The sequence below is a fragment of the Dipodomys merriami genome, unplaced genomic scaffold, assembly GCF_024711535.1.
Source record: "Dipodomys merriami isolate MVZ:Mamm:240054 unplaced genomic scaffold, mDipMer1.0.p SCAF_511, whole genome shotgun sequence".
NCBI lineage: Eukaryota > Metazoa > Chordata > Mammalia > Rodentia > Heteromyidae > Dipodomys > Dipodomys merriami.
Genome location: NW_027206082.1, coordinates 43,783 through 62,438, shown reverse-complemented (window position 1 = coordinate 62,438; position 18,656 = coordinate 43,783). Strand labels below are relative to the sequence as shown.

The following is an 18,656-nucleotide window of genomic DNA, read 5'->3' as shown; positions in this document are numbered from 1 at the left end:
GAGGACATACTCCTGGAGTCCTTGGCGGCCTGGGCGTGTTTCGCACTGGACCACCATTTTGTGGGCACTGCCGTTTAAAATGTCCCAACTGACCACACCGAAAACATCCTTTTCCTTTATTATCTTTTGCGGCCCTGGCAGCCGACAAGACAGCAGCCGCCAGCCCCGCATTGGTCAGGGGGCCACCCACTTCTCTGCAGGCTCTTAACCAAGCTTCTAGGCTTTGAGTTCTTACTGGGGTAATTGCCCTCTGACATTCCTTGGTGCTTTGTTCAAAAATGATTTGCTGTACAAATGGCATGGCTGTTTCCAGATTTCCTAACACCCGCTCGGCTGTCTCTAGCATACGGGCAACAAAATCAGAAAATGGCTCATTAGGGGCCTGAATGATTTTTTTAGATTGCCGGCCGTCTCTCCCTTGTTTGGGAGGACCCGCCGGGATTTGTAAAAAAGAGTATTCACCTGTCAATACACCTCAAAGAGATATCCTGTTTGATCTACAGCATAGGGTCCCTGCCCAAGAAGCATATCTACGGTCCAGTCCGGGTGCCCGTCACGGACATTTTGTCTGTATTGGGCTTGAGCCTTGTCTTGAACAATAGACCGGAAATCGAGGAACTGCCCATGATTAAGACAGGTACGGGCTACCTCAAACCAGTCTGTGGGCATCATAGCATTGACGGTCAGTCTTCGGAGCAGGGCAGTGGTATAATTAGCCGTCACTCCATAAGTCCAGACTGCCTCAATTAAATCCTTAAGCTGGGAGTAAGAAACTGGCTCAAAACTCCTCTCATTAGTAATTGGATTTTCAAAAACCGGAAAGGCGGCCGCCAGCCGCGACCATGTGCTTCCTTTTATAAAGTGACTCGGCCCCGCCGGCGGCCGACGGGTGAGGGCCAGCTCCTTTCCTCCTTTCTGGCTGCTGCGGTACTCTTATTGTTTGGGGACGCCACCCCCCATATCTGTCTGCCTCATACTCAGCCGCAGCCTCTTCTAAGTCTTCATTATCAGCTGGATCGAGCTGCTCTCCCTCCTCCTCTAACATTTCTTCCTCTGAGTCACTCAGGATCACTCTGTTCTTGGTCCTGCCCTTCCACATGTAGGGCTAAGAACCGGTTTGCCTTCAAAGAAGGGTATAGGGGTCTCCTTGAGACCCCCTCTTTGTGGTCATCCCCACAACGCAGAACCACCAGAAAGACAAACCACAAGGGAAGAAGCAATGCAAGCAACCAGTAATCTACAGTAAACAGCATACCGGGGGATACTTACCGACGTCTCCTCTCCGTGTGTTGAGTTCTGGCTCCTGTTCGGCCTCTCGCGTGGGTCCCGGTTTCGGCACCACTTGCGGTGAATGCCTTCTCGGCCAGCGAGGAAGAACGACCACCACACCAGGAGTCTTCTCAGATCACGCTTTATTGGAGAGCCTTCTTGTTTGTAGGAGAGCTTGAGCGCGAGAGAGCGCACACAAAAAACATGGCCGCTTATATAGGGAATAGGAACACGTGTCGTCTTATCATTGGTCGTCTGCCTTTCACCGTCACCAGGTGCCACGGGATTGGCTGGGGACTCTACGTGGCTCGTGCATGTGCAAAGCCCAGGACCCACCGTCCCGCCAAGCACTGCCTAATATGGAGTTGTTTACCTCAAAGCTGCAAGGGAGTGGGCGGCGCCTTGTAATGGCGTTCACCCCGGCTCCCCGCATGCTTCCTCTGGAAACACACCTGCTTCCTCTGCAAACACACCTGCTTCCTCTGCAAACACACCTCCTTCCTCTGCAAACACACCTGCTTCCTCTGGAAACACACCTCCTTCCTCTGGAAACGCACCTCCTTCCTCTGCAAACACACCTGCTTCCTCTGGAAATGCACCTGCTTCCTCTGCAAACACACCTGCTTCCTCTGCAAACGCACCTGCTTCCTCTGCAAACACACCTGCTTCCTCTGGAAACACACCTGCTTCCTCTGCAAACACACCTCCTTCCTCTGGAAACGCACCTGCTTCCTCTGGAAACGCACCTGCTTCCTCTGGAAACACACCTCCTTCCTCTGCAAACACACCTCCTTCCTCTGCAAACACACCTCCTTCCTCTGCAAACACACCTCCTTCCTCTGGAAACGCACCTGCTTCCTCTGGAAACGCACCTGCTTCCTCTGCAAACACACCTGCTTCCTCTGCAAACACACCTCCTTCCTCTGCAAACACACCTCCTTCCTCTGCAAACACACCTCCTTCCTCTGCAAACACACCTCCTTCCTCTGGAAACACACCTCCTTCCTCTGCAAACGCACCTCCTTCCTCTGGAAACGCACCTCCTTCCTCTGGAAACACACCTCCTTCCTCTGCAAACGCACCTCCTTCCTCTGCAAACACACCTCCTTCCTCTGCAAACACACCTCCTTCCTCTGCAAACGCACCTCCTTCCTCTGCAAACACACCTGCTTCCTCTGCAAACACACCTGCTTCCTCTGCAAACACACCTGCTTCCTCTGCAAACACACCTGCTTCCTCTGGAAACACACCTGCTTCCTCTGGAAACACACCTGCTTCCTCTGGAAACACACCTCCTTCCTCTGGAAATGCACCTGCTTCCTCTGCAAACACACCTCCTTCCTCTGCAAACACACCTCCTTCCTCTGGAAACACACCTCCTTCCTCTGGAAACACACCTGCTTCCTCTGGAAACACATCTGCTTCCTCTGGAAACACACCTGCTTCCTCTGGAAACACACCTCCTTCCTCTGGAAATGCAGCTCCTTCCTCTCTGCCTCCTTCACAACACCCCCATTGTCCCTCCCAGGGAAACTGCTCATTCTCCCTGCTGCTCCTCTGCATTCATGGTCTCCTGAAGCAACAGCGTCTATCTCAGAATCCAGTGAGAAAGTCCGAGGGACACTTAGCAGCTCTGCGTAACAGTCGGAGCTCGTCAACCCTCCCTCCCCATTTCATTCCCCTATCAGGCGTTTCTCAGCGCTGGCATTCTCCCGTTTCTCCGTGTAGCAGTTATAACTTTGAGTTATGACTCAAAGCTGCTTTTTGTTTGGGGTCTTGTAACGTTCCTTGAGACCGTGCCTCATTCCTTGAATCTCTCTCTCCTTCTGCTTCCCAAGTGCTGGGCAGGGAATCAGCACCATGGGGCCTGGTACTTACTCTTTATCTCCTGTGGCTTTCTTTCCTCCCTGATGGGTCAGATGGAAGGACAGCCTACACCCATGTCTTCTTATTAACCACAGTAATCATTGTGCTGTGACATTTGGTGGACATCGCTGTCTGACTAGAGTATCTTTCTTGTTCTGTATAAAACACTGTTATTTTGGCTTCACATGCACACAGGGCTAGCGAATACTTGATTAGCTAGTCAAGAGCAGATGATAGATCTGCCTTTCTATTGATCCTTACATTTCTATTATAGACTACTCAAATTCCTTATTAAACTCAGCATTTATCATTAAGTGTTGTACATAGAATCTTTCTGAGTCACAGCAGCAAATGACTGCCTTCCACAGAGAGCCAACCTGGCAGTTATCTGTGGGAAATTATTTGTGAGACACCTAGAAAGTGGGTGACAGTTCCCTGAGTCCCTGGCCAACCTACACCAGACTTGGGAGATGGCGGGAGAGGTCCCGATGTCCCTAGCCCTCACAGAGCCGCATGATTGCAGGGGAAGAGGGTGGGGGAGAGAAGCGTATGTACCACCTGACTTCCCCCACAGGCCCACAGAAGGCCGAGCACACTGCCCCCTGCTCACATTCCTACAGAGGGTGTGAACACCTTCTGTCTGTATCTAATGGCATTTGTTGATAGTTCTCTTCGCTGCAACAGCCCGTGTGATTTGGAGTTGCATTGTCCAGATGGCGAATGCTAGATGTAGTTGTTGGCCATCTGTACAAACCCTTCGCCTGCTTTCCACTGGACTGGTGTTGAGTTCCCTCCAGGTCCAGATTTTAATCCATCATCAGAGGGATGCTTGGACAATGTGCACTCCATTCTGCAGGCCCGGGCTTCCCCTGTAGGCTGAGTTCCTGCTGAGTGGCATTTTAGTTTAATACAATCTCATTTGTCTCTCATTTGCTTCTCATTTACAGTCATCACAGAAAAATAGCCTGCCACAAGTGTCTTGAAGAGTTTTCTACATTTTTCCTTCTGGTTGTTTCAGCATTCTAGGTCTCGTGTATGACTCTCTCACTCATTCTGGGTTGATTCTTCTGCAGGGTAAGAGAGTGGTACCCAGATTCCATCTTCTACATAGAAACTCAACAGAGAAATTATCACTATAGGGAAAAACCAACTGAAATTTCAAGAACAGAAAATATAGTATCTGAAAATTTAGTACATGTGTTTAAGAGCAGATGGAGATAATAGGAAAAGGCTAGTAATTTGAAAACAAGTTAACAGACATGATCAAATCTGAAAAAAACCCTGTAGCTAAATATTGAAGAAGACATGCCAAGCCAGCACAGTGTCCTGAGTTCAATGCCTGTAACGAAGACCGGAAGGAGAGAAGAGTTGACAGGCACGGGTCAGAACAACAGGGCAGAGACATTTTCAATTAAACAAGTTTTAAAAAATCAGGCCAAAAATGCTCAAGGAAAGCTAAGCAGATAAGTTGGAAGAGTTGCCTGCCAACCTGCAGAACGCGGGCGAGGAAGGCGAGCGAGGAAGCCCCAACACAGTCTGCGCATACAGGGACGAGCGTGACACGGCTGGGCCTTAGAAGAAATGAGACCCAGAAGACAGTGATCCCCCAAAATGATCCCCCAAATCACCTATCGATCTAGAATTAGATCACCAACAGAAACTTACTGCAAATAAGAACTCACGATCACACGCACTGAAGCAAGAGAATGCTGGCAGACTGCCTCGCTCCCAGCCCCGGGAGGCGTTAGGACAGACAGACACACGGCAAGCTCATCAGAACACCCAATGGTGATAAATCTTTGCACACCTAATTCACGGCACTACATTAAACTGGAGTTGATGTCGACATTGGGAGGGAAAGCTCCCTCGGACCCGGGCAGCTCACCACTGGAGCTGCGTTTGCGCTGTGCGGCCCAAGCTGTGAGCTGCCCTGACCCCGTGACCTGCCTGAAGCCATGCTGCGCAGAGCTTCTGCGGACAGCCACCCCGTCACATTTGATAAAACCCACATCTGTGGATGTACACTCACAGTGTTTGCGCGAGACAAAGTTGTCTGTCAGAGACCCAAGTTCCCGAGTGTCCCTCTGAGCCTGGGTTTGAACTGTTGTGTCCTATGGGTCAGGCAGAAAAGAGGGGAGCAAACTGCAGGCCTGCACACGACGTAGGCACCTGGAGACGGGGAAGGACAAAGGAAAAAGGGAGGGAACTTGTGTTGAGCCAGATTTGCAGGGAGAGGCGGGAGGCAGGACCACAGTGGATGCGGATGTGATCTCAGAGCCCGAGCACCTCGCACTCTCCGGGGGAGATGTGACGGGCGGTCCAGGAAGTGACCTCAGAGCCTGGGTCCTTTGCTGACTCAGTCAGGTGATTCCTGGCTTCAGGCAGGGGGAGAGGGAAGGGGAAGGCTGTTCTCCGGGGCAGACCACCTGAGAACTCACACATTCCCTTTGTGTCTCCTTCTTTGTAGCCAGAGCTACCTGCAAGCTGCAAGCGAGGTGCCCATCCCTCACAGCCTGGACCCCTCTGCCGGCTACAACTCCCCAAAGTTCCGCTCCAGGAACCAGAGCTACATGCGGGCCGTGAGCACCCTGAGTCAAGCCAGCTGCGTGAGCCAGGTGCGCCTCGCCCGCTCGCCCGCCCCGCCCCGCCCCGCCCCGCCCCGCCCGCCCCGCCTCGCCCGCTCGCCCGCCCCGCCCCGCCCCGCCCGCCCCGCCCCGCCCCGCCCGCCCCGCCCCGCCCGCCCCGCCCGCCCCGCCCGCCCCGCCCCGCCCGCCCCGCCCGCCCCGCCCGCCCCGCCCGCCCCGCCCGCCCCGCCCCGCCCGCCCCGCCCGCCCCGCCCGCCCGCCCCGCCCCGCCCGCCCCGCCCGCCCCGCCCGCCCCGCCCCGCCCCGCCCGCCCCGCCCCGCCCCGCCCGCCCCGCCCCGCCCGCCCCGCCCGCCCGCCCCGCCCGCCCCGCCCGCCCGCCCCGCCCCGCCCGCCCCGCCCGCCCCGCCCGCCCGCCCCGCCCCGCCCGCCCCGCCCGCCCCGCCCCGCCCCGCCCGCCCCGCCCGCCCCGCCCCGCCCGCCCCGCCCGCCCGCCCCGCCCCGCCCGCCCCGCCCGCCCCGCCCGCCCCGCCCCGCCCGCCCCGCCCAGGGCCTCCACGGCACCCTGCCAGCTGGGACTGTGCGCTTAGTTCCCAAGGTCGACTCCAAGCACCTCGGTCCTGAACCCACGGGAGGGCAGCCACCAGGTGCCCAGGACGCCCTTCCCGCACGAGCACACCTGGGCCTCAGCTACACCACCAGGAAAGCTCCGGGGCCGAGGCCTGCTACTGGCCTTGGAAGTCAGTGCTGCATTTGAACAGCTTTCTCTCCACCCACAGATAAAGACTTCCTTCTAAGTTACCTCCCTTTTAGTCAAGGGAACTAGTTGGCCAAAATACTGCTTTTAAAAGCAGGTATGGTCCCAGAGAGTATAAACAGATACCAATACATGGGGAACTTTCCTCTTCCTTCTTCTCCTTTCTCTCTTTCCCTCTCCTCCCCTTTAGTGAAGTCAGCATGGGATCTCCAAAAATAAGTCAGTAGAAATAACATCTTCACATGCCTGTCTCTATGGAGAGATGTAAATGATGGTGAAGTGGAAAATCTGGGTGTATGGGGGTAGTGTTGGATTCTAGATTGTTTCTATTGCTGACTTCTGAGACGCGACTTGACTTTTAATTCTGACAAAGTCCGTATTCCTACATAATGTGGTCCTGGGGTGCCAGCAGGCGGCTGTGACCTGCCCATGCCACAGGCCTGGCAGAGGGCCTGCCAGCTCTCGGACGATGATGGCAAGGGCAGGGAGCGTGCTACGTCCTGGGCACTGGTCATGGACGCCGTCAGCTGTCATTTTCTTGTGTGTGAAGCTACATCAAAATTCCATCTGAGGACCAGGTGTAGTGGTACATACCTATAATCCCAGACATGTGGGAGTCAGGAGGATTCACAGCACGAGGCCAGGGCAAAACCAGGAGACTCTACTTGAAAGAATAGCAATGCTAAAGGGGAAGTAGATATGGACCAAGTGGTAGAGCACTTGCCTAGCATGCACCAAGGCCCTGAATTAAAATCCCAGTACCACACACACGCACACATCCACACACACCTACGCACGCGCGCGCGCACACACACACACACACACACCTGCAGTCTTGGGAGATTTGCTCACCCTTAGCAGGTCCTTGTTTTGGGATTGGGATGGTCTCATATCACTTTGGAAGCAGGAACAGCAGGGCAGGTTGTTAGGTGGCCAGAGGAGGTTAGAGCTGCCGGCTTCTCACCAGGAAGAGGGGACCACGGAAGCCAGAGAAGCTGCTGGAGACCCACTGGAAGGCACCACACCACACTGCAAGAACACAGCACACTGCAGAGCATGCAGGGCACACCATGGAATGTGCACAGCACACTGCACCACACCACACCACAAGAATGCACAGCACACTGCACCACACCACACCGCAAGAATGCACAGCACACTGCACCACACCACACCGCAAGAACACAGCACACTGCAGAGCATGCAGGGCGCACCGTGGAATGTGCACACCACACTGCACCACACCACACTGCAAGAACACAGCACACTGCAGAGCATGCAGGGCACACCATGGAATGTGCACAGCACACTGCACCACACCACACCACAAGAATGCACAGCACACTGCACCACACCACACCGCAAGAATGCACAGCACACTGCACCACACCACACCGCAAGAACACAGCACACTGCAGAGCATGCAGGGCGCACCGTGGAATGTGCACACCACACTGCACCACACCACACTGCAAGAACACAGCACACTGCAGAGCATGCAGGGCGCACTGTGGAATGTGCACAGCACACTGCAGAGCATGCAGAGCACACCATGGAATGTGCACACCACACTGCAGAGCATGCAGGGCGCACCGTGGAATGTGCACAGCACACTGCAGAGCATGCAGGGTACACCGTGGAATGTGCATGTCACACTGGGAGGACACAAACCACACCAGGGACACATCCCCTTTGGGGTCCAAACCACACTGTGAGAACGCACACCAGGCTATGATAACCACTGGTGATTAGAATGCACATGTACTGCAGAGCATAAAGAACACTGCAATGGCCTGCCATGCTCTGAGGATGCACACCACACTATGAATGCTCACACCACAGTGTGAATGCACACACCACAGTGTGCACTGCACACCACACTGTGAATGCACACACCACAGTGTGAATGCACACACCACAGTGTGCACTGCACACCACAGTGTGAATGCACACACCACAGTGTGAACTGCACACCACACTGTGAATGTGCACACCACAGTGTGAACTGCACACCACACTATGAATGCACACACCACAGTGTGAATGCACACACCACAGTGCAAACTGCACACCACACCGTGAATGTGCACACTCCACGCTGTGAATGTGCACACGCCACACTGTGAGTGTGCACCCCACGCTGTGAATGTGCACACGCCACACTGTGAATGTGCACACACCACACCGTGAATGTGCACATGCCACACCGTGAATGTGCACACCCCACACTGTGAATGTGCACACGCCACACCGTGAATGTGCACACACACACTGAGTGTGCACACTCCATGCTGTGAATGTGCACACGCCACACCGTGAATGTGCACACCCCACACTGTGAATGTGCACACGCCACACTGTGAATGTGCACACGCACACTGTGAGTGTGCACACTCCATGCTGTGAATGTGCACACGCCACACTGTGAGTGTGCACACCCCACGCTGTGAATGTGCACACCCCATGCTGTGAATGTGCACACGCCACACTGTGAATGTGCACACACCACACTGTGAATGTGCACACGCCACACTGTGAGTGTGCACACGCCACACCGTGAATGTGCACACGCCACACTGTGAATGTGCACACGCCACACTGTGAATGTGCACACGCCACGCTGTGAATGTGCACACGCCACACCGTGAATGTGCACACACCACACTGTGAGGATGCACACAACTTGTCAGTACATATACCATACCAAAAGGAAGCCCCCTGTAAGCGTGCTCACAGCACACTGTAAACATGCACGCCACACTATAATGCAGATCACGACCTTTCAGTGTCCACCATGACCTCTGACAGAGACCACAAAGTAGCCCATGACTTTTTTTCATAATATTCCACTTAAGTGGATTTAGTTTGGAAAGATGTGCAGATGAGTGTTGCTGGCATCACTGGGTACAGAGGCTTCTCACCCACAGATGTCTGCCTCTTCCAAGCCATGCTCCCTGCCCATCCACAGCGGGAGGTTCTGGAAGGCTGTGGCCTGTATGGCCAGACCAGGATGGAATCAGTGCTCTTCCATCTACTTCAGTCGCCAGCCCTACCCTACCTGCCCACTCTCTCTTCTCCTTGTCCAACGCAGAGCTGAGCTCCTTCCCAGTGTCACCCCCTCCTCCTCCTCCTCCTCCTCCTCTTCTTCCTCATCCTCCTCTTCCTCTTCGTCCTCCTCCTCCTCCTCCTCCTCGTCCTCCTCGTCCTCCTACTCCTCCTCTTCCTCCTCCTCCTCCTCTTCCTCCTCCTCCTCCTCCTCCTCTTCGTCATCCTCCTCCTCTTTGTCATCCTCCTCCTCCTCCTTGTGCTCCTTGTCCTCCTCCTCCTCCTCCTCCTCCTCCTCCTCCTCCTCCTCCTCCTCCTCCTCCTCTTCGTCATCCTCCTCCTCTTTGTCATCCTCCTCCTCGTCCTCCTCCTCCTCTTCGTCATCCTCCTCCTCTTTGTCATCCTCCTCCTCGTCCTCCTCCTCCTCCTTGTGCTCCTTGTCCTCCTCCTCCTCGTCCTCCTTGTCCTCCTCCTCCTCCTCTTCGTCCTCCTTCTCCTCCTCCTCCTCCTCCTCTTCGTTATCCTCCTCCTCTTTGTCATCCTCCTCCTCGTCCTCCTCCTCCTCCTTGTGCTCCTTGTCCTCCTCCTCCTCGTCCTCCTTGTCCTCCTCCTCCTCCTCTTCGTCCTCCTTCTCCTCCTCCTCCTCCTCCTCTTCGTTATCCTCCTCCTCTTCGTCATCCTCCTCCTCGTCCTCCTCCTCCGTGTTCTGTAGACAAGGCTGGCCTCACTAGAGTGAGGAGTGCGTAAGCAATATGTAAGCGATGCCAGGATGAAACCAGAGACCTCCAGATGGGAGTGGGATGTGTGCAAACAATCAGAACGTTTGTTTCCCTTTGAGGGAGATATTAATTCCTCAACCATTGTTGTCCTCTGGGCACCAGTGGGGACTTTCCTGGTACTTTAAGCGATCTTGACAAGCCGGGTGTGCAAGGAGCTCTGGGTGGCCTCACCTCTCACAGCCCTAAAATCCCTGCCGAGGCAACCCAGGAAAAAACAAGAAAGCCCCCTCCATGGTGGGGGAAGCTGAGAGACAGGTAGCAGAGGGGGAGGGGAGCAAGGGGGGGATAGGAGAACCCACACTGAAGTGACAGCCACTACATAAGAGCAGCGAGCATGGTCCCACAACTTCCCCACGGTCCTGAGTGTAAAGACGCACCATCAGGTATAGGAGAGCCTGAGAGTATACCACTTAGTGGGCTGGGGTCACCGTGTGTGCACGGTCACTGACCCCTGTGTGCAGTCACCCCTGTGTGCAGTCACCCCTGTGTGCACAGTCGCCCCTGTGTGCAGTCACCCCTGTGTGCACAGTCACCCCTGTGTGCACAGCCACCCCTGTGTGCACGGCCACCCCTGTGTGCACGGTTCACCCCTGTGTGCACGGCCACCCCTGTGTGCACAGTCACCCCTGTGTGCACAGTCACCCCTGTGTGCACAGCCACCCCTGTGTGCACGGTTCACCCCTGTGTGCACGGCCACCCCTGTGTGCACAGTCACCCCTGTGTGCACAGTCACCCCTGTGTGCACAGCCACCCCTGTGTGCACGGTCACCCCTGTGTGCAGTCACCCCTGTGTGCATGGCCACCCCTGTGTGCACAGTCACCCCTGTGTGCACAGCCACCCCTGTGTGCAGTCACCCCTGTGTGCACGGCCACCCCTGTGTGCACAGTCACCCCTGTGTGCACGGCCACCCCTGTGTGCAGTCATCCCTGTGTGCAGTCATCCCTGTGTGCACGGCCACCCCTGTGTGCAGTCATCCCTGTGTGCACAGTCACCCCTGTGTGCACGGCCACCCCTGTGTGCACAGTCACCCCTGTGTGCACGGCCACCCCTGTGTGCACAGTCACCCCTGTGTGCACGGCCACCCCTGTATGCAGTCACCCCTGTGTGCACAGTCACCCCTGTGTGCACAGTCACCCCTATGTGCACGGCCACCCCTGTGTGCACAGCCACCCCTGTGTGCATGGTCATCCCTGTGTGCACAGTCACCCCTGTGTGTACAGTCACCCCTGTGTGCACAGTCATCCCTGTGTGCACAGTCACCCCTGTGTGCACGGCCACCCCTGTGTGCATGGTCATCCCTGTGTGCAGTCATCCCTGTGTGCAGTCATCCCTGTGTGCACGGTCACCCCTGTGTGCATGGTCATCCCTGTGTGCACAGTCATCCCTGTGTGCACAGTCACCCCTGTGTGCACGGCCACCCCTGTGTGCACAGCCACCCCTGTGTGCAGTCATCCCTGTGTGCACAGTCACCCCTGTGTGCACAGTCATCCCTGTGTGCAGTCATCCCTGTGTGCACAGTCACCCCTGTGTGCACGGTCACCCCTGTGTGCACGGCCACCCCTGTGTGCATGGTCATCCCTGTGTGCACAGTCACCCCTGTGTGCACAGTCACCCCTGTGTGCACGGTCACCCCTGTGTGCATGGTCATCCCTGTGTGCACAGTCATCCCTGTGTGCACAGTCACCCCTGTGTGCACGGTCACCCCTGTGTGCACGGTCATCCCTGTGTGCAGTCATCCCTGTGTGCACAGCCACCCCTGTGTGCAGTCATCCCTGTGTGCACAGTCATCCCTGTGTGCACAGTCACCCCTGTGTGCACAGTCACCCCTGTGTGCAGTCATCCCTGTGTGCACAGTCACCCCTGTGTGCACAGTCACCCCTGTGTGCACGGCCACCCCTGTGTGCACAGTCACCCCTGTGTGCACAGTCACCCCTGTGTGCACAGTCACCCCTGTGTGCACAGCCACCCCTGTGTGCAGTCACCCCTGTGTGCACAGTCACCCCTGTGTGCACGGCCACCCCTGTGTGCAGTCACCCCTGTGTGCACGGCCACCCCTGTGTGCACAGTCACCCCTGTGTGCACGGCCACCCCTGTGTGCACAGTCACCCCTGTGTGCACGGCCACCCCTGTGTGCACAGTCACCCCTGTGTGCACGGCCACCCCTGTGTGCACAGCCACCCCTGTGTGCTGTCATCCCTGTGTGCACAGTCACCCCTGTGTGTACAGTCACCCCTGTGTGCACAGTCATCCCTGTGTGCACAGTCACCCCTGCGTGCACGGTCACCCCTGCGTGCACGGTCACCCCTGCGTGCACGGTCACCCCTGCGTGCACGGTCACCCCTGCGTGCACGGTCACCCCTGCGTGCACGGTTACCCCTGTGTGCACAGTCATCCCTGTGTGCACGGTGACCCTTGTGTGCACAGTCACCCCTGTGTGCATGGTCATCCCTGTGTGCACTTCCAACCATGTCTTGAGGTGTTGGCGTGAGGTAAGGGGAGGGAAAGCCATGCAGGAAGAGAGGAAAGTGGGTGGGTTGGGAGTTGCTTTTATTGACATGACCTGAGCATGTAGTTGTGTCCAGCGGTGGAGAGGGGAGTCCATGGGGAGCTGTGGGTGGCTCCTAGATGGCCATCCTGGGCATCTGTTCTGAGCCCGATGGCTGGGGCTGGAGGAAATCATGGCACTTGGGCTGGATGGGGTCAGAGACACCTGGTTGTGGGCAGCTGTACACCTGTAGCAGAAGGGAGGAGAAGACAAGGTGCACAGGGTGGCTGGTGGTGTGGCTGGGCCCAGGACTGCCCCAGAGTCCTGGCCACAGCGGGAGGGGCAGCAGAGGCCAGGTGGCAGGTGTGGGGGACACTTCCATTCCCTGAGCTCTGCTCCATGCTTGGTACTCCTGGGCGTCCTCAACCCTGCCCCTCAATGCTGCTGCACCTGGGTGTGCTAGCACAGTAAGACACGCTGTGGAGGGACCCAGTGTGAGGAGCACACTGGGAGGACCGCCGGGAGGCCAAGCCGACCCTCCACCTGCGGCTGAGCACGGCCCTGTGCCCCTCACCCAGGACGTCATCCTGAGTCACCAGCCCCATTTCTGCTGCTGCTGTGCCTGCAAGTCTGTGCCTCTCCCATTCCTCCTCCACACTTCATTTCTGCAGTTTGCTTTGCTGGATCTCATGTGGAATCTCTGCCTTTGGCGGAGGGACAGAGCGATGGTGTGGCTGTCAGGACACGGGGGGCGGGAGGGGTGTCCTCAGGCTGTCCACCTGGGCAGCCAGCCTGGCCTCCTGCAGGACCTGCACGTCTGTTGCTTTATCTGCTGCGTGAGCAAATAAAGTCCTCGCCGCGAGCAGCGGGTGGCAGGGCCTGGGCTTCAGGCTGAGCGCCTTGATTCATGCAGACAGAAACTGAAGGGCAAGCAGGCGCTGCTTCTCCACCAGAACTCGGCTTCGCTGCTGTGGCGGCGAGAAGGGCGGGAGCGTGCACCAAACACGAGCCGTGTTTCCGTGACGATGAGCCACACCCTGAAAATCATCTAAAAGTAGCTTGTGCTCTTTATTGAGTGCTCTCCTCCCCGGTGGTCCCCAGAGCCGTGTGGATGGCTGGAGCCCGGGACGGAGACACGGCGGGAGCCAAGCAGGCGCTGGCTCTGCCCCCAGCTTCTCAGCTCCGCAGGCTCCGGCTCCCTTTGTGACGGCCAGCAGCCCCCTCGAGCGTCCCGCCAACTCGCGGAGTGGGCTGGCTCCTCGCCGCTTTATAAGGAGTAGCCCCTGGGTGGTTTCTCAAGCTTCCGCCTGGCTGTGCTGAAGAGTGAGCCGGTGGAGGAGTGCGCAGGGCGGGAGGCAGCGCCCTGACGCTGTGCTCTTGCCTGTCCTAGATGAGCGAGGCCGAGGTCAATGGGCAGTTTGAGTCGGTGTGTGAGTCCGTCTTCAGCGAGGTGGAGGCTCAGGCCATGGACGCCCTGGACCTGCCCGGGTACTTCCGCACGAGGAGCCACAGTTACCTGCAGGCCATCCAGGCTGGCTACTCCCAGGACGAGGAGTGCGCTCCCATGATGACGCCCCCCAGCGTGGCTGCAGCCATCAGGTCCACAGCAGGTAGGAGACGCTTGCGCACGCCCCGCAGGGCCCCCGGCCCGCGAGGTTTACCCCGGGCAGGCGCCCCTCCCGTCCGGAGGACTGACTCTGCCCCACCTAACTTCTCCCACACGCTTGTGACACGGGGGTCGCGTGTGCAGCTGCGTGTTCCACGCGTGCATTCTGAAGAATTCCTCTAGCGGTGACCTTTCTCTTGTCTCAGAACAAAATCTGCAAATCAGATTTCCCTAAAATAACCCAGGGTCTGGGAGAAAGGAAGCGCGGCCCGGGGTTGGGCAGTGACTGAGCGTCGCAGTTCTGCAGGCGGCAGCCAAGTCCCGGTGGCCGCGCGGTGACCCGCTCTGCCGGTCCCAGCCTCCGTCTCTGCAGCTCAGGAGCCACAGCCGTGATTCACTGCACTAGAGCAAATCAGTCGTTAATGCAAATTCCCTCACTGACAGGGCTGGCAGGATTCAGTGTCAGATTCCTTCAGTTCTTGTAGAAAACCACAAGCACCCCTTAGAAAATTTACCACCTAAGCTAAATCCCACTGCCTAAGACTTTACCGCACAGTTACTATTTACATAACACCATGAATATACATGGCCTGGAGAAAGCCATAAAACACGGGCACAGGAAAAGCGTGAGGCGAGAGGCCATGACATAAGCCGGTGGCGGGGTGAGGTGTCCCGAACGCGCACTCCGCGGCGCTGCCCGACATCAGAGGGACTGAAAGGCACCTGCTCGGGGGATGAGCAAGGCTGGTTTCTGGCACACAGCACAGAGGCAGGGAGGGGTCGGGATGGGGGCAGAGGCACCGGGAGGAGGCAGCCAGGGCGGCCGCGGCGGTCCTGATGTGAGGGAGGGCTTTAGCAAACCTGCACACGGCGAATCACAAGCCCTGGACACTGGGTGCAGGGCCGTCTGCACCCATGGCCCTCCGGCGGCGGCTGTGGCCGAATGAGCTCGCTCCAGTCCTGCTTTGCGAACACTGTGTGAGACCGCAGGCCCGTTGGCTCTCCTGGTTGTTTCTGAGGTGTTCAAAACAAGCAACATCCGTGAGTCGTGGTTCTGTGCTAGGCTGTGGCCACTGTGCGACAGATGTGCATGGGTGTGGCGCTGTCCTCAGTGCAGGGGTCCAGACGGCAGAGAGCGGTGTGGAAAGCCCAAGATTGCCGCACAGAGCCGTGGACTCACACAGGGCCGGGGATGCATGCAGGACCGTGGACACACAGAGAGCCGTGGGCACGCATGGGGTAGTGCCAATAGCACCAGCCTCCGCTCTGGCTACCTGCCAGATGTCCTGGTCACGGCATTCTTCCCCTCGGGGGAGCCCCGGCCCCCCTCCCGTGCTCCACCCCCGCCTGAAAACAACAAATGGGCAGCAGGGAGGAAACACGTTTACCCCACCACCGCCACGCTGAAGAGCAACGCTGAGAAGCTGGGCACGGTGGCTCACACTAACGCCAGCCCTCCGGAGGCAGAGCCAGGAGCATCTTCCATCCGAGAGCAGCCTGGCTCTTTGTCAGGCCCTGACTCAAAATACAAAGCAAGGCAAGGAAGTGTAGCCCTTCAGAGCTCGTGGCTCTGTGTTCAGTGTTTGCTGATGTCACACACAGCAAGTGAGCAATTACGCACTTTCATGGTCTTCAGAAATGCTTTGAGACAATAATTGCCTAATAGAAAATGGCTTTTCTGGGGCTGGGATATAGCTCAGTGGCAAAGCGCTTGCCTAGCAAGTGCAACGTCCTGGGTTCGATCCCCAGTACCAAAAAAGAAAAGACAAAAAAATACAGTTAAAAAAAAAAAACCCAAACAAAGAAAATGGCTTTTCTGTTTTTATAGCTGTCATTGTGGAGAGAATAGAAATAACACACGTTTCATCGAGATAGTACAAAAACCAAGCAGAGGTTGAGATTCTGATTTGTGTCTGCTATTCATCATTTCTGACCATGCGCTGCATATTCCAAAATCTACACAACAAACACATTCTCAAATGTTTCTATTCTGTGTTCACTGGGTCTCAACCAAGCTTCCAGGTCGGATCTCTGGACTACGCGGGGAGCGTCACACTGCATCCAACAAGCACAGGAAGGAAAGCCAGGTGCACAGCCTTGGGGCTACCCATGCTGCCGATTCACTACGAGACCCCACCGTGGGGACCACGAGACCTCACCGCAGGCACCACGAGACCTCACCACAGGGACCACGAGACCTCACCACAGGGACCACGAGACCTCACCGCGGGGACCACGAGACCCCACCACAGGGACCACGAGACCTCACCGCGGGGACCACGAGACCCCACCACAGGGACCACGAGACCCCACCACAGGGACCACGAGACCTCACCACAGGGCCATGAGACCCCACCACAGGGACCACGAGACCTCACCACAGGGCCACGAGACCTCACCACAGGGACCACGAGACCCCACCGTGGGGACCACGAGACCTCACCACAGGGACCACGAGACCTCACCGTGGGGACCACAAGACCTCACCACAGGGACCACGAGACCCCACCGTGGGAACCATGAGACCCCACCACAGGGACCACGAGACCCCACCACAGGGACCACGAGACCCCACCACAGGGACCACGAGACCCCACCACGGGGACCACGAGACCTCACCGCGGGGACCATGAGACCTCACCACAGGACCACGAGACCTCACCACAGGACCACGAGACCTCACCACAGGGCCACGAGACCTCACCACAGGGACCACGAGACCTCACCGTGGGAACCATGAGACCCTACCACAGGGACCACGAGACCCCACCACAGGGACCACGAGACCCCACCACAGGGACCACGAGACCCCACCACAGGGCCACGAGACCCCACCACAAGGCCACGAGACCCCACCGTGGGAACCACAAGACCTCACCACAGGGCCACGAGACCTCACCACAGGGCCACGAGACCTCACCACAGGGACCACGAGACCTCACCACAGGGACCATGAGACCCCACCGCGGGGACCACGAGACCTCACCGCGGGGACCGTGAGACTCTGCTATGAGTACTCTAAGGATGGCCAACAAATGGTTCTAATCTTTCTTCACTAAGTACAAGTTAGATGGCATGCAACACAGCCTATTAAATCAGATTAAGAAAAATACCAAAGAAATGAAATGCCCAACTGGAAAAGCAGGTGCAGAGGAAGCTACCCAAATACACGGAGTGAGAATGCCGGCCGCGTCCCGGTGGACTTCAGACCTCGTCCAGAGCTGCGTGCCAGCGCAGCAAGTTGACCAGTCATTCGATACGTGAATATTTCTTATGTTATAAAATGAGTGTGTGCGTGTGTGTAGACAGAAGGATCAGGTTGGCAAACTGATTTTCTTTTATGGCTTTAAAAGTAGTTTTCTTCCCCAGTTCCAATAATATTTCATGCAAGGAAACACTTGGAAATAAATCCAAATATTATTTTCAAAAACATCTCAAAGTGAATATTTTGAAGAATAATACTCATTTAAACACATTTGTCTATGCAAACTAGAAAAATACAAGTTGGCATTATTATTAGATTGTCTTACCTTGTACAATGTAGAAACATAACTTTAATGTCTACATAATAAATTAAATATCAGATGCGTGCAGGAAATATTTACCAAGAGCGTCCAGGTGCAGTAGAGATTGTCTCCTAGGCACCACGGTGCATGCTCTGGCAGAAGCCCGTGTGTCCAGCAGGAAGTCTGTATTGCTCACACCCTGCAGCCACCTGGGTACGTGGCTGAGGAAGCCCCATTCCTCTGGCCCCCAGGAGCCCAGACGGGGTCACAGGCTGGACAGACGGCTCTCTCCTAACTCCCGCCCACAGCTCCCTCATTATGAAAAGCAGCTCTCTTGGTTAGTGTCCTTTCCTTCAATGACCTGGTTTGGAAAACATCTAACTTCCATTTCACACTTGTATCCCTCCTCACCTGTGGAATGATCTCTCCAGTAGATTCACTTGTCTGAATATGTGCTTTGCCCAGCTTTTCTCAGGAAGGAATACTGGCACTGTGAAGGGAACTATCTTAAGATTAAGATAGAATGACTTTTCTCAGGCCAGAACCCCCTCAGTGTGTCTCAGCTGATTCTGGAGGTCAGCAGAGCTCAGGGGCGGTGCAGGAGCTGGTGCAGACTTGCTTTCGTCGCACTGCCCATGTTTCTGTACTACGTTACCTCTCTGGGGTGTGACCCTGTTCTCAAGACAGATACTTGCTAACACACAGGACAGGCATCTCTTCAGTGGTGCTGGGGCCTTTAAACTTCACTTCTTTCCAAGC

General features: G+C 56.5%; 1 protein-coding gene across 6 annotated transcripts in view; it reads left to right on the top strand.

Annotated features, from left to right (window-relative positions):
- Dlgap2 (DLG associated protein 2) overlaps positions 1 to 18,656 on the top strand; it is a 545,299-nt gene that overhangs the window by 491,752 nt on the left and 34,891 nt on the right. For all 6 annotated transcript variants that reach the window (XM_069998336.1, XM_069998337.1, XM_069998333.1 and 3 more), the window contains 2 exons: positions 5,603 to 5,750; positions 14,176 to 14,395. In XM_069998336.1, the coding sequence (XP_069854437.1) occupies positions 5,603 to 5,750; positions 14,176 to 14,395 (368 nt within the window). The remainder of the gene's footprint in view (positions 1 to 5,602; positions 5,751 to 14,175; positions 14,396 to 18,656) is intronic.